The sequence below is a fragment of the Carassius gibelio genome, chromosome A24, assembly GCF_023724105.1.
Source record: "Carassius gibelio isolate Cgi1373 ecotype wild population from Czech Republic chromosome A24, carGib1.2-hapl.c, whole genome shotgun sequence".
In the NCBI taxonomy this organism is placed as follows: Eukaryota; Metazoa; Chordata; class Actinopteri; order Cypriniformes; family Cyprinidae; genus Carassius; species Carassius gibelio.
The window spans coordinates 8,810,470-8,836,645 of record NC_068394.1 but is presented as its reverse complement, the minus strand read 5'-3'; the positions used below and the strand labels follow the sequence as shown (position 1 = coordinate 8,836,645).

General features: G+C 37.0%; 2 protein-coding genes across 2 annotated transcripts; one reads left to right on the top strand and one right to left on the bottom strand.

Annotated features, from left to right (window-relative positions):
* Positions 1 to 1,264: 1,264 nt before the first annotated feature.
* LOC127946341 (ankyrin repeat domain-containing protein 33B) lies at positions 1,265 to 11,028 on the top strand. Its single transcript, XM_052542853.1, has 4 exons — positions 1,265 to 2,180; positions 7,438 to 7,567; positions 7,772 to 7,912; positions 8,668 to 11,028. Exons 1-4 carry the CDS (start codon positions 1,770 to 1,772, stop codon positions 9,510 to 9,512), a joined length of 1,527 nt encoding a protein of 508 aa, XP_052398813.1. The 5' UTR covers positions 1,265 to 1,769; the 3' UTR covers positions 9,513 to 11,028.
* Positions 11,029 to 11,744: 716 nt separating this feature from the next.
* On the bottom strand, positions 11,745 to 25,677 carry LOC127946342 (death-associated protein 1). The gene is made up of 4 exons (XM_052542854.1): positions 25,469 to 25,677; positions 24,426 to 24,522; positions 15,607 to 15,649; positions 11,745 to 12,711 (listed from the first exon to the last, which is right to left on the bottom strand). The coding sequence occupies exons 1-4, from the start codon at positions 25,521 to 25,523 to the stop codon at positions 12,592 to 12,594; spliced, it is 315 nt and encodes a 104-aa protein (XP_052398814.1). The 5' UTR covers positions 25,524 to 25,677; the 3' UTR covers positions 11,745 to 12,591.
* Between the last annotated feature and the right edge of the window lie 499 nt (positions 25,678 to 26,176).

Below are 26,176 nucleotides of genomic sequence, written 5' to 3'. Positions count from 1 at the left end.
ATTAATGTTCATGCCATTCATATCTTGTGGATATAATACTCAAACCGAAAGTATTTTGTTTATAGATTGGCCTCATTTACTTCCATTGTAAGTGCCTCACTGTAACCCAGATTTGTAAATGAATTTATTTATTTAAAAGAAAGACAAGTGGATTTTTTCTTTTTCTTGTCGTAATCAGCATTATGCCACAAATTCTGTCAATTGTATTACTGTAATAATTTTCAGTTGGCAGTTAGATAATGACTCATTTTTGGCAATATACTTGTTTTTAAAACTAACAGTACTTCCTCTATAGCAGATGTGTAACGGTCGGACACAAGCATGCACAGTATTTTGGACTGCTGCACTGTATGTGTGTTTGACTGATAAGATCACAGCTGCAAGTTAAGGGGACGGAGCACACGCTTCTAGCTGTTTCTGGTTAAATGACTCACTCATTAGTCACAGAAATTAGCACTTATCTTAGAACTCCAAGGAAATGGGAGGGATTGTGTCTGAGGATTGTGGGAAAAGCTTTAGCTTGTAAAAGAGCATATGACTTTGGGTGGTGTAACTTTCCTAAAAAAGATGTAAATCTGAAAATGAAAGTGATGTGCTTGTTTTCAGAATTGAAATGTGATTGATATCATTTTACAAAGAAATGTAGCGAAGAAAGCTGAGGTGACTGAGACCATCTAAGGTTTTGTTATATGTGAAGTCTAAAAAAAGAACCACAAGTGTCGGAAAGTTGATTAATTACTCTGGTAGGGTACTACTGTCACACGGGGACATCCCCAACACAGGCACAAGCACTGTGAGCAGAGAAAAAAACCCGTGATGGTGGCAAACAAAACTTTGTACTTTCCAGAAAGAACAGGTTACAGCAGCTTTGTGTTCACTAGTTCATAAGATACAAAAACTGATTAAAGAAATTAAATTAAGAAGATTTATATGTTTAATATATAAAAATGTATAAATAAAAATGGTATTAAAGGCATTAAATATAAATTATAAATAAAATTCTTAAATATAGATTACAGAAAAGACAGAAAAAATGATTTCCAAAATGTTTTTTCTTTCACTGTAGCTTATAACAATAAAATAAATTCACTTTTCTTGTGAGAAAAGTGTTGAATGTCCTTTTAATTATTAGTAATTTAGTGTATTTTTCAATAACTGAGTTTAGGGAAGAAAGTGTCCCATATATGCAAAAATAGAGGGAGGGAAAAAGTAGTGTGTGTGTGTGTGTGTGTGTGTGTGAGAGAGAGAGAGAGAGAGAGAGAGAGAGAGAGAGGAGGGCATCTAATCGGATTAATGGAGGCAGAGTTTTGTAGCGCACGCGTCTATTCTTCTCTTATCTTCTTTTCACCCTTCAGTGCTGTTTGTTTGGAACATCACAATATCTGAAAAGTTTTTCCAGGAAACAAATTGCGACATTCCGAAGACTTTCACTTTACATGGAACTGCAAATACACATTGTCGGCAGTTTTCGGTTTCTGATCGTCGCCTCGTGCTGCTGATGAACACTACACTGACAGAGGGGTTACAGAGACAGCAGTTATCAAAATGAGCTGATAAAACTACCCTACGTTATTTTACATGGACACCAATTTCAGTGGGGGAAATGAAGTCGCGGATACCTAAAAGAAGATTTGAACCTCAGTTTAAACGCTTTTTGCTCGTTTGGTATCTATGATTTTAACGTAACGTTACACTACCTAAATGCAGCCGATGAAAAGCAGGAGGTGTTTGAACCGCACGACTTGAGGATTTTATCCTATTGGGGTTAAATGGTTCTGTTAACGGACAGACGGGATGGCGGAGGATCATCTCCACGAAAGGTTAAACCACTTAAACATGCTAAAAGCGCCCAGATCTGTCCCACTATCTTCGAGGAATCACCCGATCGCGCGGGCGATGACGATTATGATGCATATTTTGGCTCGGTTGAGTTGGATGAGGACTTCGAGGAGTTGGATGACTTCTGTGAACTGCCGGATACCAGGAGTATCGTCTCAGATGACTCCTTCTACCCCCCGGACGGTGACTTCTTTGACTCCGAGAGAACCTCTTCCCCGGAGAGTCCCGCTCCGCTGTCCTTTTTCCAAGCGTGCTGCAACAACAACGCGCTTACAGTCAAACTCATGATTAGACAAGGTGTGACGGAGGAGGACGTCCAGGAGACGGACAAAAACAAAAGAGTAAGTAGTTTAGGAATATCAGACACATATTGAATGTATTATTAAGTATTGTCATACATTACAGTGCGCATTTTATGCTATATCGTATGCTATGTTACAGTTAATTTACTTAACCTCAGTACCAAGATGTAGGTTACTTTTCTTCAGTAGAGGAGTAACGTTAAAGATGATTTTTAAATGAAAGTTGATTCATAAAATGCAAGTCGATGGCAAAAAAGTATATCAGGCAACACAAAATTAACTCCCAGTCAATTAGGATTACAGGTAATAATGTTGTAAATAATGTTCAGTTTCTTGCACAGACAGACCAATCATATATTGTCAGAGATTTAGATTTTTATCATATTTTGTGTTGCCTGATATCCCTTTTCAGTCTCAACGTGACTTATTTGAGCTAAAAGTCTTCTTCACTGGTCTTCTGAGGAAACACCTTCATTTTGGATGGCCTGAGGGTGAATAAATTAACAGGGAAATTTAACAGCTATCAGTTTAACAGCTCACATTGTTTGTTTAAAGTCTCAATCATCTATCTTCATTCTTACCTTGTTTAATTGTGATATTCACAATAACTTGCATTAAGGCTGATTCGCACCGCCCCAACAAAAGCATTGTGTTTGTTAACACACTGATCCAACAAAACCCAACACGTCTTAGACATATTGTGGTGTGAATGCGGTAGATGTATAATATTCCAGTAACAAAATGATTGCAAAGGTAATAAAGTCAGATTGACACATGAAGTTTCGGGGTTGATTCTGGCAGACTGCTGTGACCTCTAAGGCATGCGTGGTGGGATAATTACATTATATGAAAGCTAAATGCAAAACACATTGTGCAAAGTGTATACGAGTAATGCACAAATAATTTGAAGGCCTTGAGGGTTTAATTATGGAGTTCCACAGTCACAAGAAAAAGCCTCTTGCACTTTCACTTTCTAGCACAAACCTGGTCATTCCCCACAAAAATGATTCCCCAAATGACATCACCTCCCAGAGATTGAGGCCTCCACAGTTCACAAAGTATCATATTTCAACTTAAAAGCTTATATACAAGAGAATGTGTTTAAAAAACTTGCGCTGATGGCATGATCCATTCCTGGTAGCTTAACAGAGAGAGCTGTGTTGGGATGAGACTTTAGAATTCCTCTGAGGAACCTCAAGAGCTTCACTTCTCACAGGCGCATCTCTTATCTCATCTCTCTTCACTCTTCTACTGGTCAGTTCAGAGCAACAGGCACAGGATTTTCCCACTAATAGTTCCAGCATGTGCTCTGTTCCTTTGAGACCATCTCTGCATGGGGTATTGCTGTAAATGTGGTCATTAGTCAGCAAGCATTAGATTTTTTTCCTGGGCCAAATGACTTGACAAAAAAATACAGTAAAAAACACAAAGTATTGTGACATGCAAATTTGAATAATTGCCTCCATTTGAATGCAATTTAAAAATAAAATGTATTCCTGTGATGCAAAGCTCAATTTTCAGCTGCCATTACTCCTTCAGAAATCATTGTAATACTGTATGCTGATCTGGTGCTAAAACATTTCTGACCGTGAGGAAGGATTTGGAATGTGGAAACTGAGATACACCAAGAGTTTGGTGTAAGAAAGTTTTTTTTTTCCTTGAAGAAATTAATACTTCAGCAAGAATACAGTTGATCAAAAGTGACAGTTAAGACATTATATAATGTTACAAAATAGTGCATTAAAAAAAATGTATCACTGTTTAAAATAGCAAAAATATGCTTTCAACATCGATAATAATAATAAGAAGAAACATTATTATTAACTGAACCAATAATCAGTAATCAGTAATAATTTCTGAAGGATAATTTGACATTTAAGACTGGCTGCTGAATATTAATACTTTCCATCAAAGGAATACATGCATTTTAAAATTGAAAACAGTTGTTTTAAATTGTAAAAATATTTCAGAATATTACTATCTTTACTATATTTTTGTTGTCATATTTAAGCAAACTCACATAAAGGCAACTACTAAAAAGTGACTTATGTTCTTATTAACAGAATTACACTATGCAGAAATTTCTTCTAAGCTTACATATTAGCTCTAGAATGACGTGACATTCAGCCAAGTATGGTGACCCATACTCAGAATTTGTGCTCTGCATTTAACCCATCCAAAGTCCACACACACAGAGCAGTGAACACACACACACACACTGTGAACACACACCCGGAGCAGTGGGCAGCCATTTATGCTGCGGCGCCTGGTGAGCAGTTGGGGGGTTCGATGCCTTGCTCAAGGGCACCTAAGTCGTGGTATTGAAGGTGGAGAGAGAACTGTACATGCACTCCCACCACACACAATTCCTACCTTTCGATTGGGAGTCTGACTCTCTAACCATTTGGCCACAACTTCCCAGAATGCTGCAAAGCCCACAGTAAAACATCCCAGAACTGTTGGAACGTCACACATTTGTGGAAAAGAACTAATTGCTGTATAACATGTTATGTCTTTAATGTCATAAGACATGTCAATACTTCATTAATTAATATCGCCAGTCTTACGTTGCAAAGCATTCAAAGGCCTCTTGAGAATGAACTGTTAATATCATTACAGGATGCATAACATCTGCATTTTCAAGCCAATCTGTATTTCCCATTACTTTCATACATACTCATGACCCCTAACATCCTGTTTACTGTGCAGCTACTATTGCTAGGGGTTTGGAAAGTTAGGAAACTACAACACTGGTCCTAGCTGGGAAGTAAATCCAGCCAGGTTAACTGACAAAATCCCATGGTCAGATTCAAGGCATTTTATTTACACACTGCTGTGCAGGTAGTGCTTTCCAGTTGATTGTTAGGATCACTTTGAGCCTGGCGTTGATGTAATTTCAAGTCACTGACAGAACATCTGTGGATGGATGTTACCCACTGACCTGTTTTCTTGGACTCCCAATACCTCACAGCCAGACTGACATTAAATGATCAAATCCAGGCCAGCTTGCTCCTGTCACACTTTTTCCGGCCAGCCTGTTTCAGGGTTTGTCCTACCAGTCTGACACATATTACTATTCACCCTAAAAATGTCTAAAAACTTCTAGTGGCACACAAAAAGTAATCTAATGTTCAAAGTAAACGTACTACTGATGTTTAGTTTTAGTGCGTAATAAAGTACTTTGCATTTCACACTCACACATATGATATGCAAAGCAAGCAGTTCTGTTCGTTTTCTAGATGTATCATAGATGCTGTGTTTTGTCTTTATTGTCAAAGCTGAACTGGAGGACAAATCCTGTAACTCCTTTTTCATTCAGTGGCTCACAAGGCTAATCCTTTCTATTTTAAGAATCAAGCCAGGCCACAGATTACCCCAGCACATGTCTACATTTGTATTAAAACCAACCTGAGTATATTTGATATAAAGAGGCAGACTAAAAGAAACAGGTTGTGCCCTAAATGAAATTTTCATGTCTTAAAAAAATCTTTTATACAGTCTATGTTGTGTCTTTATGACAGTGATACTAAACACTTTATGCAAAATACTTGAAATATGATACTTTTGCGTGATGACTGGACTTAAATGGAAGCTATTATTCACAGAAAACCATTCCTTCCAGTGAACTGTTATCTGGGGAACTGCTGTGACTGGGCACTGAATCACCCAGTTGAACACAAGAAAGATTCTCACTAGAGAGATTCATTTGCAAATTGAATTGATCTGTTTTTCTAGTTTCACTGAAAATTACAATTTTAGCCAATTGCTTACAAAATGACTTTTCTGACATGATCAATAAATGCCGTCAGTGTTTGAAAAAAAGACGCTTGAGTAAAGAATGACAGGATTTTTATTCACAGAGCCACAGTTTTAACAGCTGGAAACTGACCTACTAATGTGTCTGTATGTGAAACATCAATAAAATGATATATGCCACCTTAAACGCATACTTTCACCATTATCTGATGTGCAGCAACTGGAAGCATCTCTCTCTTATTGTTATAGCCATGTAAAATGAGCTTGTCCTGGCTTTATTTTCAGTCTGCAGTCTCCAGCTGTGTGTCAGTGTGATGAGATACTGCTGACACTATATTCCACTCTGTTACTGTTTACACGTAAACAGGCCAGACTGACTGTGAAGAGAGAAACAGACATGTCAGACGCCTTCACAACCCCCCCAAAATCAGCCACACTGCTTCATCATGCCAATAACACTGTGAAATAATTTTCAGGTTTAAAGGCGGCTGCTTCATACCAGATTAGAATTCATAATTAACACGTCCAGATCAGCAGACGCTGTGATTACCTTTATCATTTCATTGATGTGCAAACTAAAATCTTACCTTGTTAAACACTGTTTAATCCTATGAATACACTTAAAAATGCAGAATCCAATCAATCAAAATCAAACCGGATCTCATTAATTATTCAGAATAAGCAAAAACCACACTTGAATCGTTTCGCTCCCCAAATAATCACACCCCTAGTAAACAGAGGTTAACCTGCTGTCTTTCAGTTATCTAACTGATAGGGCTAGGTTGAAAATATAATTTAATCAGTTTTAAACGATCACCGTGTGATAAATTAATTCTTAAATCTGAAAAACAACCTTTAAGTCGATGCTGTTTCCTGTTGATGCTTGAACACAAGCTTCCGTCTGGTAATTGCACTAAACTAAATCTCAGGTCTCAAATTCTTTCAGTTTTATGTGATTTTATGTACATTTTCAGTTTGAAATGTAATTAATAAATCTCTTTAATGTGGCAGACCGCTGTAGCCGCGTCAGTTAAAGAAGCAGCTTGTGGAGAGAAACAGTACAACTTACAGAAATACATCATGTTTCTTGTAAATGCTAAAATTGTAATTGCTGTCTGTGTTTTGACTGCAGATAGATATCAGTAAAACAATAGTAAACAATGTGTCATCATGTAATCTTATATTTACCTCAGAGAAGCCATTCAATGTCCATGAGTCGATAGTTAACTAGAAAAATGAACTCTGGAGAGGAACATTTTGTTTAATACGTGCACTGTGCTACATATTCATTATATTTGTATTTAACCTGTAATATTATAGAAATGTACATACCCTACAGGGTTCTTAGTGTAGTTTACAGCTTTAGAGCTGAGAGATTTACTGTACTATATATATATTTCTAAATCAAAATGGGAAGAAAATCTGTATCAATACCCAGCTATACTATTTGAGACTGTTTTCCTCATATGTACCAACTCAATGTTCTTGGCCAGGGTGGAAACTTCTTGACAGTAATGCCTTGTGTGTGTTGACTTTGCAGACTGGACTAATAGTGGCATGCTACCAAGGGTATGTGGATGTGGTGACTGCGCTCTCCCAGTGTCCTCACCTGGATGTGAACTGGCAGGACAATGAGGGCAATACAGCCCTCAGCACCGCTGCCCAGGCGGGTAAGAGCGATCAGCCTCAATCCAATTCAGAAACCTGCACATATGTACATTTAGATAACCGTAAACGTTTAAGTAGCTAGTCTCTCAAAATTCAAAATGAATGTATAAATTATGAAGTGTGAAAACTACCAAATACTACTAGAAATGAACTTCTGAGTGCCCTAGAACTGACTGTATTTCCATGATTGATCTCAACAATTGCAGGTCACATCACAATCACTAACTACCTACTCAACTACTTTCCCGGGCTTGACATCGAGAAGAGGAACTGCTACGGTTTCACCGCTCTGATGAAAGCTGCTGTACAGGGTCGAGTGGAATGTGTCAGAGCCCTGATGCTGGCAGGTACTCAAGCCTCAGATCACTGCACAACACACTGACAGAAATGCTAGGAAACACTACAATGTAAAGCCGCTGTTATGTGATTAGCTATAAGAGAAGGATACACTCCAGACATGACATTACATTCAGCTCTCGCCATACAAATCTACTGAAGTTACTGAAGTTTTTTATTTTATTTTATATTGTGACCTGTGAAGCTGCAGGTTTTTTATGGTGAGTGCCATAGGAATAAAAATACTTATTACAAAAAATATTATTATTAATATATATTTTTTCATATTTTATCAAATGTTTGCTATGCTTCTATCTTAAGTGATTTTTATATTCTGATCTGGGTAGCTGCATTTTATGCATGATGTGTGCCATATGAATAATACTTATTACAAAAATATTATATATATTTTTACAATTTTTGCTATGTTTTTATCTAAATTTATGAAAAAATATATATTATTTATTATCATTAATTAATTATAATGTTTGTTACGGTTCTTTATTATTATTTATTAATAATTTATTTTTCCAAATTAATTATGGTATGTATAACATTATTTGGACAAATCATATTTATTAAAAAATACATATTATTATCATTATTTATCCCCTAAAAGTCTGTGGATAACGATTTAAATGCTGTATGGCTTAAGAAGACATGTAGTGCAAGAATATAGTATACAAGCCATAACACTTAATTGCAGTGTTTGTTGTTGTATTGCGAAAGCTGCCTTTTTATGGCCAAAATTTGTTTTCTTGATCAGGAGCTGACCTAAACGCCAGGGACAACGGGAGGAAGTTCACTGCGCGAGAGTGGGCCATCTTCACAAGCCGCTATGACACCGTGTTCGCCATGACGCGGCTGATGCAACAGCCGTGTGCGGAGCAGTTCTGCGAAACCTACCGTCCTGAGTGGCCCCTTCTACCTGCGCTGGTTACCAAAACTCAGACGCCCAAAAGCTGCATTCAGAAAATTTCACAGACACTGCGTGACTTCTTTGACATCAGCAATGTCACTGCGGCTTCAGACGACGGGGTTCTGGATCACATGGTGCGCATGACAACAGCACTGGGGAGCCCGTTCATTGCAACGGCATGTCGAACCGTGTGTCCCGGCAGCCCGCCCTGTGTTGGAAAACGCCGTTACTCGGTTCCGGAGATACTTAAAAAACAACGAATCGAGCAGCTAAAAAGTCTGGGACCGGAGTGCCTCGAGAACAAACGTCCCTTTAAGAACTCCCGCGTCCTGCTGGTGCCCAAATCGAAAGATCGTCGAGCAAGTCTGCAGCCCCAGGTCCAATCAGACGACTCCTCGTCTTCCTCACTGGCCGTCCGCAGGGCCAGTCTGCAGCCCTTACACCTGCTGAGGAGGGGCAGCGTTAGGCCAGGTCCGGTGGTGCCCAAGCTGAGGATTACCAAGGCCCCTACGCCAACCTACATGCCGGAGAAAGTGCGGCGGAAAAGCAGCTGTAAAGATGACCAGTTCCTCCAGATACCAAAGTGGAGATATAAAGAACTGAAAGAGGAGCGAAAGAAAGCAGAGGAGGCGGAAAGGAAAAGACTAGAGGACGTAACGAAGAGACAACTCACTACGGGCAAAAGGAAATAAGTGTGTGGAAACATACTGTTCACCATTTAATACTTGAAATGCAATTTTGATATTGGATTCCAAATTATTCTACTATTTATTGAAAAGATCCAACCAGATCAGCTAAAATGGGTACACTACTAAAACCGGATGCCACTTTATGTTTACATCCTTAAAAAAAATGATTATTTGACTTTTAGAGTTGTCCATTGTCTCAGATTGAGCAGTAGCATTATGAATGTATTTGACACTTTTTCAATACCTAATTTTAAAACTGTTTTTATAAACATTGTAGATGTTGATGGTCTTTTGGCTGCGTCATGCCTGTATTTGCACACATTTCAGAGACAAATGCTACAGACAATCACCAGCAAGTAATGAAAGATGGAAAAAGAGGTAGTGATATCATTAGATTTTTTTCTGTGTGTGTATTTTAATATTTATTTATACTACTATAGCACTCTTTAAGTTAATTACTTCAACGAGCATGTTCTGAAACTATTACTGTTCAAGAAAAACAATGTATTATATTATACAAAATGGTATTTGCTGCCAGAGTGGGGTAAGATGAGTCATGCTTGCACACTAAGTGATTGGCTTTTGGGTATCAAGGGCCAAACTTACACAGCTGCCTGTGATGAGAGATGCATTTAAAAAAAAAAAAAAGACTAAACATTTCTTTGCATGTCAAATTAAATCGTTCTACATGCAAGTTCAAATGAAAGCCAGCACAATTTGATACAGGTTTAAAAATATATATAATTTACACTACCATTCAAAGTTTAGGGTGAGTGAGATTTGTTTTACAGATATTAATAGAAATAAATTAATAATTTTATTTAGCAAAGATGCATTAAATTGATCAAAAGTGACTGTGTGAAGACTTTTATAATGTAACAAAAGATTTATATTTACAAGTCATTGCTTTTCTTATGAACTTTGTATTCATCAAATCCAGAAAAATATGCATCAAGGTTTCAGCACTGATAATAATAAATGAATCCTGAGCAGCAAATGAGCATAGAATGATTTTTGAAGGATCATGTGACACTGAGTAATAAGTGTACATAATACCGTACATTTGTAAATTCACCAAATCATTCCTTCTCAGCTAAAACTTTAAAAGTGGCACAGCTTACCCCTCTCTTCCTTATGGTTTCTTCAATCCTGGAAATAGTTAATCCGAAATTCATATCACAACAAATCTCAGGTATGAACACTTCAATATGCAGAATCAAACAAAGTTTAGTTAAAGAATTCATAGTGATATCAGTTTGAAATGTCTTCTCACTGAACATCAGGTCATCTCAACAGCACCACTGTGCCTCGGTGTCCAACACACAGACCACACAAAACACACACAAGCAGTTGATTTCATAAAGATGTCATGACCAGCACTAACCTGTTATATTAAAATAACACTGTGTTTAAACTACTGTAGGTTGTACTAAGTAACTTACCAAGAGTATTGACCAGCAATGCTTGGAAGAACAATCTCATTGTGATTTTGCAATAAAAACTGCTTTATGATAACAAAGTGTGTCTCCCCTTTGTTGAACTTTGAGGAGGAGTAAAGGTGAAGCACAGACTTTATTAAGCTATTGAGGCCACTGGCCTGAGCTGACAGACGCTGAGGGACTTATCAGTCTTGCAAGGTCAGCTCTTGCCTCAGGACAACATTGTATGAAGAACAATGAAGTGCCCTCTGCTGGAGAACCAAAATACTGAATCTGAACTGGCTTCAAAGCCAGTGCTCAATTTCCAGAGAGCATTCTGTGGAAAAGTACAACCTTGACCTGAAACCGGACATTTCGTAAGGGTTTAGCTGCCACTCATGCTTTTGAGGCTCACCTGGTCCGAGAAGGAACAACAGGTTTGGCCAGCTGGTGTGCTAATTGCAGGTACCGCAGAAGTCTAGCTGCTTTGGGTCCAGCACAACCTGAAGTCTGCGGCAGCTGCTGGCTCTTATCAACACCTGAGCGGGACAGGAGGAGAGCTTGAGAGCATGAGATAATGAAAGAGAGGAAGAGAACGGGGGCAAATCCTGAGTGGCATTAGGTTTGTCGGCTCAGCGCTGCATGAGCTCAGACGGAACGGAACAGGAAGCTGACGGGCTTTGCCACTCTCTGCTAGGTCACAGACCATGAAAAGTAGGCCGTGGGATTATACATGAACTTCTGCTGCTGAGCTGAGAGCATATACTTACCAACCTCATCAAAAATATTTAATAGGACAAAAAAGATGTGGAAACTGTTAATTTCATTTTTTTTATTCCGTTGCATAAGTACTGAAATTCCTCTACCATTTAACTCTCCAAAAAGTTCTACAATTTAGTTGACTGGCATGAACAGCTCAAAACTGCATAAAACATTGTTTTGAAACCTTGCATTCTTCCTATCACTCACACACACACACACACACGATAGCATCACTATAGGATTTAACCCTCTATATTTTCTACATTCATTTGCAATTTTCCAATAACTGATTATTTTGTCTGGGATATTTATTCTCCAATAATTTCTAAGATTAATTCGACCCAAGGCACACAGACCCCCATTACAGTTTTGTAATTCATTTCAGCCTTAAATGTTCCTACTCATTTGAGAAAGCACTGTGTTTCCATCAGGTAATGCAAGTCTAGCTTAAGAATGTGTTTCTAAGAGCAAAAAGGCATGTGTTGTTTAATATGAACTCTTTATTCAAATAGCTACACCTAGTACCTAATGCCTAATATACAACATTCACCAACTTAACAAAAAAAAAAAATTTTACAACTCACATCTCTCTGGAACTATTCATGTAATACAAAATTAAAACAATAAAACAGCTCCACGCATCCCTTGTGAAGTGAACCCACATTATTAACATGTTTCTGATGATTTGCAATGGAGATTTCAATTTTAGTGTTTCAATGATCTACAAGTAGGAATCAGGAAATGGGACACTTGTCATGATACTGGTGGAAACAGGACACTTGCAGGCACAGGCGGAAGGGGAATGCTTGACGGCAAGAGATTCCTGGAAACCTGAGCAGGTGTTTGGGGTGGTGTGGTCATGGCCCCGTGCGGGTGAAGGTGGTCTAGAGTTGTTTGATGGCTCACTTCCGGGGCTGGTGGATGTGCTGGTTGATGTGGTGGGCTGTAGGCAGCTTCTGTACTGCGGGCACAGGTTTCTGATGGGCCACCTGGGCAGCAGCAGGGGTGAAGTCTTTATCCCCCTGAGAAGCACAACCAATAGCAACACAGCTAATTATAATATGTGCGTATGATAAGTGACATGGCCAATGCTGTGTGTGCAGTAAATCACACCATTACTTGTACAAAACTCAGTTCTGCCTACCTAATTTAATTGGCAAAAGTGTGTTTCAAGAGCGGTCTGTTGTCGACCAGGGCTGCGTTTCTCAAAAGCATCATGAGCTAAGTTCATAAGCGAAGTATTGGTGGCAATGGTTCTACGATCTACTTAGGCTTACAATGCTTTTGGGAAAGGCAGCCAAAAACTAATGATCACTGTCTGTGATCCAGGGTTTATCATCATTAACTAAAATTTTAACTATTCAAAAAACTTCTGTTAATTGAAATAAAGCTGAAATAAAACAAATGTTAGATAAAAAAAAAAATTATATATATATATATATATATATATATATATATATATATATATATATATATATATATATATATATATATATATATATATAGGTTTGTTTTTGGAAACCAAAATAAGTTGAAGCACTAAAATTCCTAATATATAAATACAATCTTACACTGAACTAAAACTGAAAGTAAAATGTATCTTAAATAGTAATAAAAAACTACAATAGCATAAAACAAAAAAAAAATGAAAACAAAATATAAAATTCTATTTCAAAAGATGATTTAAATATGTATTAGTCTATAAAAATAAAGGTAACACTTTACAATAAGGTTTGATTAGTTAATGTATTAACTAACATGAACAACGAACAGTGCAATTATTACAGTATTTGTTCATCTTTGTTAATGTAAAGTAAATAGCGTCGTTCATTGTTAGTTCATGTTAATTCACAGTGCATTAATGTTAACAAGCAAAACTTTTGAATTAAATAATGCATTAGTAAATGCTAAAATTAACATTAACTAAGATTAATAAATGATGTAGTATTGTTCATTCTTAGTTCATGTTAACTAATGTTGTGTTTGCAGTGTTCCAGACCAGTTCAGAGAGGAAGTGTTGTTGTTCTTTTATATATAGTTTTTTTTTTTTTTTTTACTTAATATTCAGATGGAATGAGAACGAACTTTCTGTCTGACTCCGGAGTTACTCAATAATAGCCAGGGTTTAAAAACCGATCAAGGAACTTAAACGTGAAAATTTATCAAATTAAATTGAATGTAATTGCGTAATTTTAACAATTGAAATATTTTTTTGTTTAAGTTTTCAGGAAAAAAACGACATTATTTTTAAATGCTTAATTATATTAATATTTTGCTTCAAATACATATTAGCACAGTGTGCTCCCATTTGAATAATACTTGAACTTTCTTTTTACTTGGTTCTAAATGGTTATCTTTTCTGATCAGAACCAATCAGAATGAAAAACATTAAGTTTCTAAGGAATATCACACTCATAACTGTGCAGCTTAGAATATTAAGTATTCGAATGTGATGTTGCTTAATTATGATGAATCATATTACATGAAACAACAAAGATGTCTGTATATATTTTCTAGTTGCCATCTTTTGAAGCATCTAAACTACATTTTATGAGATGCTGAGAGCTCTTTGCCTTAGTTTCATGTCTATTAACATGAAAGATAAGCGGCACACAGAAGTGTCTGACATGCAGCCGCTGGGTGCCCAGTGAGGATAAAAATCCTACTGCAAGAAGACAGCAGCAGCAGACATTCTTCTGCATCACTTTAATCTGTATGTGAGAGTCTTTCAGAGCAAATATGTGAAGCTTTTGAAGTAGATTACGGGGTGGTCAGTCCAAGACAGAGTAACGAGCCAAGACTGAACACAAGCATGGCATTTTCTGTATTCTGTCTGTTTACCAGCTTGCCAGAGGACAAAAAGAGCCTCAGATGTGAGGATTTAGAGGAAATATCACAGAAACCGTGTCACTTTAGAAGAAGCTAGAAGCTGTTTAGATCACTTTAAAAGTAAAAGGAGTCCAATGCCTCAGTAAAAGGGCTTTATGTGCAGCCATTGCGACATCCTGTAGGGTCACATGCTCTGAAATGTGCATTTAAACACAATGTTTTCTTATCTGACATGTTTACTTTGAGGACTGTATATAATAATATAGCAAAATCTCCCTCATAACTCTGCATGCACATCCTTATAAGCATGCACGGATGGATGCATTATGTCACTGCCTTCATCAAAACAATAAATCCTGAGACACAGCCAATCCAGTGGCAGCAGAGCAGATTAAGGTCAGCACGAGCTGGAAATGAGCAGAATGGACTCTAGGACAAGCTCTTTGACAAACACTTACACAGGGCATTGGACTATTGATATTATCTATGTGTTGCAAGAATAAAACAGCTTTTATCGGAGCAAACTATCTTTCTCTGAGTCTCAGAGTGGCGTTTCATACGGCCAAGCTTGGGTGCTTTTAAATTTCAGCATGGGTTTAAAATCAATTTGCCACCACTTTTGATTGTATAAAGGCCCATTCACACCAGATTCAAATATTTGTTTTATAAAATATTAAAATATTATTATAAAACATCACACTACTGTTTATTTATGTACATTTATGTATATTTATACAGTGGTACCTTGTAGGTGTTGAATTGTTCTGACATTAAAACAAAACTGGGCTTGGCAATTGATTTGGACTTGAAATGAATCACTACAGTTTGCTTGATCTACATCCTGTCATCCTGTTTTTTTTTCCCCTCAAAAGAGCCGTTTGACTGTCTTCTCCTATTTTCTACTCTGTGGGCAGACCAGCTGGTGCATTTATACAATCACTCTCACCTATAGTAGAGAGAATTTAGCCTGACGAACATTAAGTATCGGTCTTTGGTGTGAACAGCTCTTGGTGGCTCTGGATGGAGCCAACAGAAAGTTAGTTAATAGCACAACTGGAAGAGACCATTAAAACAATAAATGTACATACCTTAGTGACAACTCCTGAGACCACAACATGTAGCTTTGGTGGGCTAGAGATTAAGAAAAAAAAAAAAAAAAATTACAAACAGAAACCATTTCAATATATGTGCTAGTTAATGGAGCATAAGCAAAACAGATGTCAAAGCGTTTATGAAGCAAACCATTCTCATGTCAAATAGCAACTGATGGTACAGAAGCTTGTATATTAATCAGTCTCTGATTTTTTAGGATTATTAATGGTTCCACATGGAATATGTGAAGGAGAACACTAATAACTCTATATTCTGATTATGAATAGCACCACTCATATTTTAGATGGAGGAAAAAATCATTCCAGCCAGATCTGGCTCAACAGTGCTGCCTTGTGTCCAGGCCAGAGACACCTTTAAACTCAGAAGGTATAAGCCAAAGTTTGTGTTTGCTGGTAATATTAACAAAAATAAATGAGGTTTCTAAACATATAAAATAATTAAAAGCAAACGGTTATATTTAATGAATTATTTAAAATAATAATTATTTATTCATTATACTGTATTTTAATGTTAATATCTGAAAGTAAACATTGAACTAAAAATATACAAATAATAGCTACTGAATAATGATTTTTTTAATATATATATTTAATGAATTATTAATACTGGGGTATTAATTACTATAGTAAATATCTATTAAGACATTGTATTGTAGTAGCTATATCACAAAGTCTTAAAGATATAGAAATGCTTTATGACAAATCATCAGGGTTATTTATCAGCATCCACAAATGCATATTTTATTATTTTCTCAACGCCGAGCTGACAGCAGATCGTCAGGCTGTATGAAATCAAAGTGCGAGGCCTGTGCTGATTAGCTGAAGGTCAACAGACAGCATCATTATGGGCTCAGGAGCTGGAGCTCAATCAGAAACCTGACGCGGCTGTCAGCAGATGCCCTCAGCTCCACTCAAACACTCCGGTGGAAGAAGCAACAGCTCCATCAGATGCGTGGATGGAATGCTAATGCAGCAAATTAGCTAAAGCTCTGATGGAAACATCACCGTATAGATTTCACATTCAGCATGTGTTCGACATTCACCAGACCACCAATTACAGTAGGATTAGCATGATAATTATTCTTCTAATTGTAGCCTGACATGATATTCGATAACACCGAGTAGTGATACATTACAAGATAATAAACAGGATACTGCCTAAATAGCTATTTGTATACTGGTTAACATTAACCAATAGGCCGCATGGCACTGATGATGGTCAGTTCTCAATGTGGAAACTAGGGGGAGTCAACGGAGGGGTCTGACGCAAATCCATGTGCTCTAGGCAGTGGGTAAGGTACAAAACGGCCTATAAAAATTCCTGAGGGACGGCGAATGTACCACAACCATCTGAGCACAGAGCAAAAACATGGCTCCAGGCTTGTGCAAGCCGTCAGTCTCAGAAATTACTCTCATTTGTTTTCCAAAGCCAGCCGTTTCTCTTAAAGCACTAGGTCAGAAGAGGTCGTCGAGAGTGATAATTGACCTTGACAAGAAAAACTGTCTGTTAGAAATAGAATTATATTATAGAGCGTCTGATTTCCAGTAGCTCCTGTCAAATACTACAGCATCCATAGTACATTATACACAACCGCTCGCACTCCGCAGGGCTATAAACAGAGCTATACAAGGAGACAATTCATTTGTTTTCACAGTGTTAGCACAACATACTTGAGACTGAACATAAATGAGGGCACTGTGAGAAAGGGCTTCATCTTTAATGCTGTGAAATCCAGTATATGTCAGAAGTTTGTGGCTTTCATCTCGCTGAGACGCCAAGGAAACTCCAAAGATAGTTCAAGACAGTGAGAGAGAGACTTAGCGAAGGGATAATCTCACTTTGAGGCATAACGGTGCGGCTCAACCGGTCTCATAGCTTCCTATCTTTTAAAGGAGACAGCTATAATCTCAGATTAAATGACCACTCTTTTTCTAAAGGCAAAAATCTTATAAAGCCCCAGCGCCATTTCAAGAAAACGTGAGATTTTGGGATCAGAAGCCAAGATATTGAAATCGCACTGTGAATGAATAATAAAAAAAAGTAGTAAGATGGGTTAAATTTCTTAACTCTCATAGCTTGCTTAGAATTTGCTGAATGGAAAAGGATGAGAACACAACTGATAAGAGAAATGTTATCTATTTCTCTCCTTTGGAAGTCGTACAAAAGCATATGTTTGGAGATATAATTATTAACCCCGAAACTTTAAACTTTCTTTGTGTACAGATTAAGAGTTATCACACATGAAATGTTTTTCAGGTGCATGTTTCACCCTAATTCCATTATCAGCAATACCATTCATTTCCTGAAGGTGGCAGCAGTGTGCTTGGGTTTAAACCAGGACTGAGATGTTATAATTCCAAGAGTGTCTAATTTAGGCAAAAATATTGATGGGTAAACACAAGCTGAAAGAGTACAAGGCTTATATGGAAGTCGAAAACTGAAATATACAGTTAATCATCTTGAACAAAAAAAAAACATTCATGTAAACTGAACCTCAACTGGAATTAATGCAAGTGAAAGCCAAAGCAGAATTTTCTTGTGCAGAAGATACGTCTAATCTAATATGCTGATTTGGTGCTCCGTTATCAATTATTATTGATGCTTAATTATCAATAACACTTCTGATTATTAATTCTTAAACAGTTTTTGCTGCTTAGCCTAACATTTGTGTGTAAATCGTGATGCATTTGTTTACAGGAAACAACATAGAAAGTTAAAAAAGCAACACAGAGTGTTAAAACAGCATTTATCTGAAACAGAAATAATTTGAAAGATTGAGCGAAGGCGATTGCTGCAATTAAGTCGGCACAGACGCTCACAACTTGCTGTCGTCATGGCAACCACGTGGCATAGCTTTATTTACTGATGAGCTAAATCGGGATGAAACGGCAAAAACCTTGTCTAGAGCTGAGGGAATGTGCCGTGCAAACTAAGCAAAATTCGACTGCTTAGCCTCAGCAGCAAACGAGACTGGCATCTGTGTCTGTTTGCAGTAGTGAGACTAACCCTTGAGGTTTTTCCTGCATTATAAATTCACATTCCTGCTGAAAACCGATGATGCAAACTAAAATACTCACAATTATGAAAGATTTTAGGATCTAGTTAGGGAAATCTAAAAAAAAGTCTGGTTAATGCACAAAAGATGTTTTCTGAAAGCCGCTGGTGAAGTCAGATTTGGACTTGAGTTATGAAGCTCCATGTGTGGTTTGACTGACAGGCAGAACTTTGCAAAAGTAACTTCTGTGGTAATGAGAGAACATATAGTTCTACAGAAATTGTGAGACAAATGTAAGCTGATTAACTGAAACAACACACCAAGAGCGATTCCAATAGCGTCAGCACACTTCGCTAAACAGTGCAGAGAGGGAAACAAGCATGGAAATAATTGTCATCAAACTGTCTAATTTTTATCTTGCTTTTTTTGTGTTGGTTAAAGTCAGCACCCCATCCCAATTTCCACCATCGCCCCATCCGCAGAGGAGCAGAGGCAGTGGGATGCGCTTTAGCAGGGGCTGAAATGCAATGTTGCTTCCCCCAGCACAGTGGATGAAGTTACTGTAAAGTGGTACAAAAACTGACTGCAGTGTGTGAGAATATCATCCTATGAGCTTCTGCAGAAACAGCTTCTAATGACCTGAATCTGCCTGCCAGTTACTAGCAATCACACTCCATGTGTTTAACACACTCGTACCGTCTAATTATTTCTAGGAAAACAAACAAAAATCCAGCAAATGACACAAAATTAGGAATATTTGTTATGAAACGTATGTTCATATTTATCAATTATTACTTGATAATAATTCTACGACTTAAGTGTCAATTAATTCCATTGTTAAAACAACAACAACAACAACAACTAATAAACACCATCTAATAAAAATATTAAACTTTTTTTAAACTGTGATAAATGTTTTTTGAGCATCAAATCAGCATGAGGACTGGAGTAATGATGCTGAAAAATCAGCTTTGAGTCACAGGAAAAAAAAAAAAAATTTTTTTTTTAGAAGAAAAGTATTTTACATTGCAACAACATTTCACAACATTAAAACTGTTGTTTTTTTCTTCAAGTAAATGAAGCCTTGATAAGCATTTTTTTTTATCTGGCCAACCCCACACTTTTAAACATTAGTGCATATAATTTGTTTTTTAAAGAAACATGTACAAACCTTTTATATATATTTTTTTTAATAAAATGAATGAAGGAAGTAGCACTGTAACACTTATTCCAGGAGGCATATAGTGTTAAATTATAAATAAATAAAAATTATACATATGTTTTTTTTTTTTTACTCACAGCTTAGTACTATTTCATGGCAACTAATCAACTGTTCGGTGAATTCACCCAATGTGTCTTCTATTATCCCAAACAAATCAGTCTAAGTCACTGGAGCAAGCACTTAATTGCATAATAGTGAGGCGGTAAAGGCCCGGTGTATACTACTTTTTCCACGTTCAACTCCGTCTCGTTCACAGCTGTGTCTGCGCAGCTTTCAAAGTATACTCAACCATGGATGAACGCAGACGGACGAGTTCAACACATGCAGAGTACCACACTGGACACTAGTGCTCTCAACATTCACTTTGTGTGTGCGCTGTTGTATGTGCAGCATCCACGGACATTCCCGATGACAAAAATTACATCATGCGGGCAGTTTGTGGACCATAGCAAGAAACAGATGGCTAAAATATATTGCAGGCTCACGTTGTATGGGGATAGGACAGAGAAGACAGCAGAGGTTCCTGGGTCATGAGCAGGTGGACACATCAAGGAATGAACTCACCAGCACAGCACAGCACATCAGCGTCTCAGACCCATTCCATTTTGGCCTCTAATCCATCTAAGACAACTAAATTAGATTTTACAGGTGGTCCCCAGACAGTGCCACTTGACTTGCTGGGACAAATGTGCAATTTTTCCATCAGAAGCCACCTGCTTACAGGCTATCTCTCTGAGAGCAAAGAACACATGGAGGAAGTGTGACACAGGAGAGTGAATGTGAACGTCTGGCACATTCGGCTATTAGACACAGCAAACTTAAAATGTATTAATATCTAAAGTAAAAGATGAAATATCGAGCAGCAACGCTTCATACTGAAACTCAATTCTGAGATGGAAGCTCTCTTTCACAGAGCTGCTCATAAAGGTTCAATGATCAAAGCCATGGAAAGCATTAGACTTCATCCCGAACTCACCGAAAACATCTGTAATTTGTTTATAGGCGTGTATGGGAACGTTGTGAAGGAATAATATTTGCATAGGACACCGCACACTTGCCAAACAAAACAAACCCAGATGAAGGAAATCGAGGCTAAGATTAAAATGAAGGCATATTGTTCATTGTTTTGGCTCCTTATACCTGGTCTTGTGCATTGGCCTTGTACAACTACTATACAATTTCCCCCATTCCTGCCTTCTGAAACTAAACTCAGCTGATACAGGGTCACAGAGGTCCTTATTTAATTCCACAGCACTTTCTGAGGATGTATTGTGAAGGATTTTGTTTCAGTCTCTCCCTTTTGTGGAGTTTCTATTTGCAACTATTGTCTTGCATTTTGCCCATGTCTGGTACTGTGCAATATATTGGCAAATTCTTTTTCTTTTGACTCACTAAGTGCATGTCAGACACATTATTCAACATAATGACTCACTTTTGCTGATGGATTATTGGGTTTATTTATGTGTGTCCCCCACATGCATACATTGAGGCCCACAAGTACAGTGGATCAGATGAGAAAATGTCGGTTGTTAAATGCAATTTGATTATCTACACATTTCTAAAATTAGGGTAGGATAATTTTTTTTCTACTGGCCCTTAATACTTACATTAATATTAACTCTGAGCTGTTCATGCCCTTTCATTTGGAATTATGAGTTTCTATGGCAACACTATTAATGCTTAAATGAATTGGTGTAATTTGCATAATCAGTAGACAAAACCACAATTTAACAAGTATCTTTTTTTGCACATGCATTACTATTAAACTTACATTAGTGATTCATCTCGGTTTTAAAAATATTAAATTGGATTGTCTTTCATCAGATTCATGTCAGATTATTCTTGCATTATTTTGACATTATCAGCAGTCAATTTAAGAGTTATTAAACAGAAATACCATTAAGACATTTTACTCCTCAAGTCACTGCCACTTTGAGTGTTTCTGCAAGACATTACAGCAGTCAGAAGATACAAGTCAGAGCAGCCTTTGAGTTTACGGGTTGTTATTATGAGATTTACGAGGATGTGAACACTTCTTATTCTTATTTTGTTAAATCCGTTATGGTATTTGTTCAGTTATTCTACTGTAAACATTGTATGCAGTTACATAAGTATTGAAAGAAGGTATTGAAAATAAATTTAAATCAATTAAATGCATTACATTTAGATTTAGATAAGAGAAAATGAAATTTAATTACGACAAATAGCTAATATAATAAATTCAGTATGCATTTACATGAAAAATGTAAAAAAAAAGTAAAGATAACTTCATATGAATATTAAATATATAGGAAAAAAAGCATTTGAAAATCTAAGAGTAATATACAGTAATTTTAAATGCTTGTAACTCTGATGAGATTTATTAAAAAAAAAAAATAATTGTGAGTTTTAGGAATCGACACAAGGATAAACAAACATCTATTAATCAGCCAAGCAGGCAAAATAACTGAGCTATAACATAATATTAATCTATAACTACTCCAGAAATTTTGATTGAATTAATGTGCACTAACCAACCAGCATAATAACCATGCAACGAATCTCACTGGTGTCAACAACTAAAACAAGCTTGGGAAAAACAACTGAGCGCAAAGAGACTAAACAGGAAAATGGCCAGTTTCCTCTTGGCTTGCCAGCGGTGCGAGAAAATGCCAAACCGAAACATGTGGGTGGACGGATCACGTTCTAACATCACGGTGCATTTCTTGGGAACTGAATCCACATTTCAACGTCTTCCCTGAAATGTCCACTTGCAAATGGCTGCCATGTTTCTGATGGAACGCCAAAAATATATTAAAGCAGCTTTAACCTTGTTCAGGAATGATACACCTCGTAGGATTTCCTGCAGCAAGTTGAGGGAGCTTATAAGGGCTCGCTTTCAGATACGCTGTAATGGGACGGCCGATCAGTCATCAGGTACCGGGGTGGAGGGGACTGCTAACAAAACCATGAAGCCCACTAGAATCAGCAGTCAAACCCTGTGAACAGACCTCAGTAGTGCTGAAAACAAGTCAGCTATGACAACACAAAAGCAAAAGAGGAAATCTGAGGGGTGTAAAACTTTGGCACTGCACATATGCACTTACACAACTAACAGCTAGTCAGCTACCTAGCAACAAGTGGAAAACTCAAAGACAGCTATATTTATTCTAAACACACTCAACCACAATGAAAAGAAAAAAATAAATAAATAACATCCGGGGATATCCGGCTGTTGCCACATTTTTCTGATGGACACACCCAAGATTGTGACATTTAGTTTGCAACCAAAAATGACTGTCATGTGCTCACCAATCCAGACATCGGTGTAAAGACGACAGTGTGCTGCCATATTCACTTTCACTCTTAGTCATCGAGAGACAGATGGTCACTAACAGTGACTTCATCATCCCAACAAATATTTCGGTATATCTTCAACAAAGAACAGAGGGTGTCTAAGCTAAGGAAATCAATTCTTGGTTTAGCAGGAACCTCTCCATGTGGCCGCAGTCATGTGGGAATTGCACACCTGTGTCACTGATCGAATGCTCAACTCAGACACAATGTTGAACCAAGACTTTTACAGCCTTTTGATAGCATTACTATGGTCAAGTAAGAATTAGGTTACTTAGAATTTCAAAATAGGGCTGCATTAAATTAAATTTTATAAATTTAGCAGATGCTTATCCAAAGCGACCCATAGTGCATTCAGGCTAACATTTTTTACCTAAAATGTGTTCCGTGGGAATCGAACCCACAACCTTGCGCTGCTAATACAATACTTGAGCCACAGGAACACACATAAAAATAAAAAAAGAGATATGGCTTAGTGTAATTATCAAATTGCAAAGAATGCGATTTAAAAAAATGAATGTATGTACTGTGTTGCAGAACAGTGTTTTTTTTTTACACGCTTTAAAAAAAAACACATTTTAAATAGAACATTTTATGAGGAAATTTAAAATTCCCATTTAAAAGTAATTTACCTATATTAATATTTTAAAACTGTTCAACATGATATAGACAGGATTTTTATGCTTAAGAGGACATAATATCAATTTCACAGTTCAAAGTTATTCACCAGCAGAATACAGCGACTGACCAATGAGAATAAAGTATTCCTGAGACCCGGGCAATAAATAATGGTACATTTAAATAAAATACTGTTTGTCTTGATAAGACGCTGGTTATTGCTGGAAATAGTGTATCTGAAAACATGAGCACAAAGATACTAGGAAGTCATGAATGTATATATGGCTCAAGTGGTAGAGCATTGCATTAGCAGCACAAGGTTGTGGGTTCGATTCCCAAAGAACACATGTTAGGTAAAAACTGTTAGCCTGAATGCACTGGAAGTCGCTTTGGATAAAAGCATCTGCTAAATGCATAAATTTAATTTCATATACGAGAACTTAAATGTATTTTGAGCTTTACTCTCTATTGGAAAAGCATCATAATTCTAAGACTTATGAGCCTAGAATCTCTTCAAGTATACTTCATAATTAAAATCAATCAGTAAAACAAAAACTGTCCGTGCAGAGGTGTATCTTCATTTTAAAGATGGTGAACTGGTATTGAAATGCACACTGCATACTTACATCTCAGTCTCATATTCTTTACTGTCTTTGTCATTCTTGTCTGGTTCATCATTTGCAGACTGGTGCTTCTGAACTATCCTCATGCCTCCTGCTTTCACTGTCCACAAACAAACAAACAGTTCAGAGTTTACTTCCAGACACTGGTTGTAAATAAAATTTCCTTTATTATACACTGTCATCAAATAACATTAATCACAAGCTGCCATTTTAATGTGCAATCTCATGGTATCTTTTTTCCCTTGGTCTACTTTTAAGGCCATTACACACATGCTGTTATCAGATTTCTTGCGAACTTTACACCGGAATGACAGATATGCTGACAGAGTGAAACACACACACACACACACACACACACACAAAAGAATCACACAATTACATTGTGAAAGTAAAAATATTTTTGGATGAAAACCTGTGCCATGTCACAATCAAATATGGTTAATCTTTAACATACATTGCCCCTTGACTACTTGCGAGGTGCTTGCAAACTTAACACTTAACACTTAAAACTTTCTCTTATAAGCATGTGTAAAAGCTGACACCAACTTTTACTCTGTTATTATAGTTATTTTTCTTTAAATATCAACAAAAATCCAGCAACTTTATTATATTTGTCATATGCATGTTTTTGTCCATTCCAGCCATGTCTTATTTTAATTCTCTCTATATATAAAACTTTATTTACTTCGTGTCCCCCCCGTTATCAGATATTACCCATGAAATCAATTCCTAAAATAATAATAAAAACACTGCTATAATACCCTCACCCATTGAAAACGTTAACTATTTAATATTTTCTTAGGTTTTCCTTATTAAATAAACAACCCTGTTATCGTGACTTTGTACAGTAAACAAACAGTACTACACTATGTATTCAATCACATTCAGAACTATCGAAAGGTGTTAACATTTAGTAAATAAGAGATCCTATGCAATGTCTAAAATCTACGGTGATGCACTTTATAAACCTAATTTTCCATATGAAAAAGGCGCCTAGACTTCCCAAAAGAAAAACAACAGCAGTAGCAGAAGCACAGATACATTACCAGCAGGGAGATGCCCAGCTTTGGTCTCGGTTTTCTCTTTGGGCGGCGATGACATGGTTACTGTCAAGCGCTTCTTCGAAAGAATTGTTTCGTTGTCTTCAAAATAAAATCAATCCTTCTGTTTCCTTGCTGAAAAATAACGCACACTGCTGTCGACTTCGTCAACGTGGCTTTTTCCTACCCATTGTTTGGCAACGGTGCGTGATGACGCTAGTTGGCTCCAACCAATAGGAGCGTTTATTGAGTAAGGATGTTCCTCCTCTTTGCTAGGGAAAGTCTAATGGAACATACGAGAAAGATCAGAAAATACAAACCTGCATGCATTTGTACAAGAGCTGTTTAACTTTATTAATAATTTTGTACAAGAGCTGTTTAACTTTATTAATAATTTTCACTAGCCGACACATCTTCTAATTTAGAAACAGGTGATTGGAAAAGGGGAAATTTTTTATTGCTATACACACACACACACACACACACACACAAAATAAACTATCATAACAACAGCATCCATAAAGAAATCAACAGTCTGCTATATGCAGAAAAAATGAAGAGGTGAAACTCCTAACATCTAGAGTGCAAAATCAACACACCAACTCACACATGAGTGGACACACACACACACACACACACACCTATGAACTGGTGTGACTGTAAAGCTGCAACAATGTAAAATAAAATCAATAATTCGACTACAATTTCTTTGCT

Bases quoted from the DNA above. Each gene is read 5' to 3' on its own strand.
- LOC127946341 (XM_052542853.1), top strand. From the start codon at position 1,770: ATGGTTCTGTTAACGGACAGACGGGATGGCGGAGGATCATCTCCACGA. The intron at 7,568-7,771 runs GTAAGAGCGATC...CAACAATTGCAG, and splicing joins CAGCACCGCTGCCCAGGCGG to GTCACATCACAATCACTAAC. The intron at 7,913-8,667 runs GTACTCAAGCCT...TTTCTTGATCAG, and splicing joins CAGAGCCCTGATGCTGGCAG to GAGCTGACCTAAACGCCAGG.
- LOC127946342 (XM_052542854.1), bottom strand. From the start codon at position 25,523: ATGTCATCGCCGCCCAAAGAGAAAACCGAGACCAAAGCTGGGCATCTC. The intron at 15,650-24,425 runs GTAAGTATGCAG...CTTAATCTCTAG, and splicing joins AAAGAATATGAGACTGAGAT to CCCACCAAAGCTACATGTTG. The intron at 12,712-15,606 runs GTATGTACATTT...TGTGCTTCTCAG, and splicing joins TCTCAGGAGTTGTCACTAAG to GGGGATAAAGACTTCACCCC.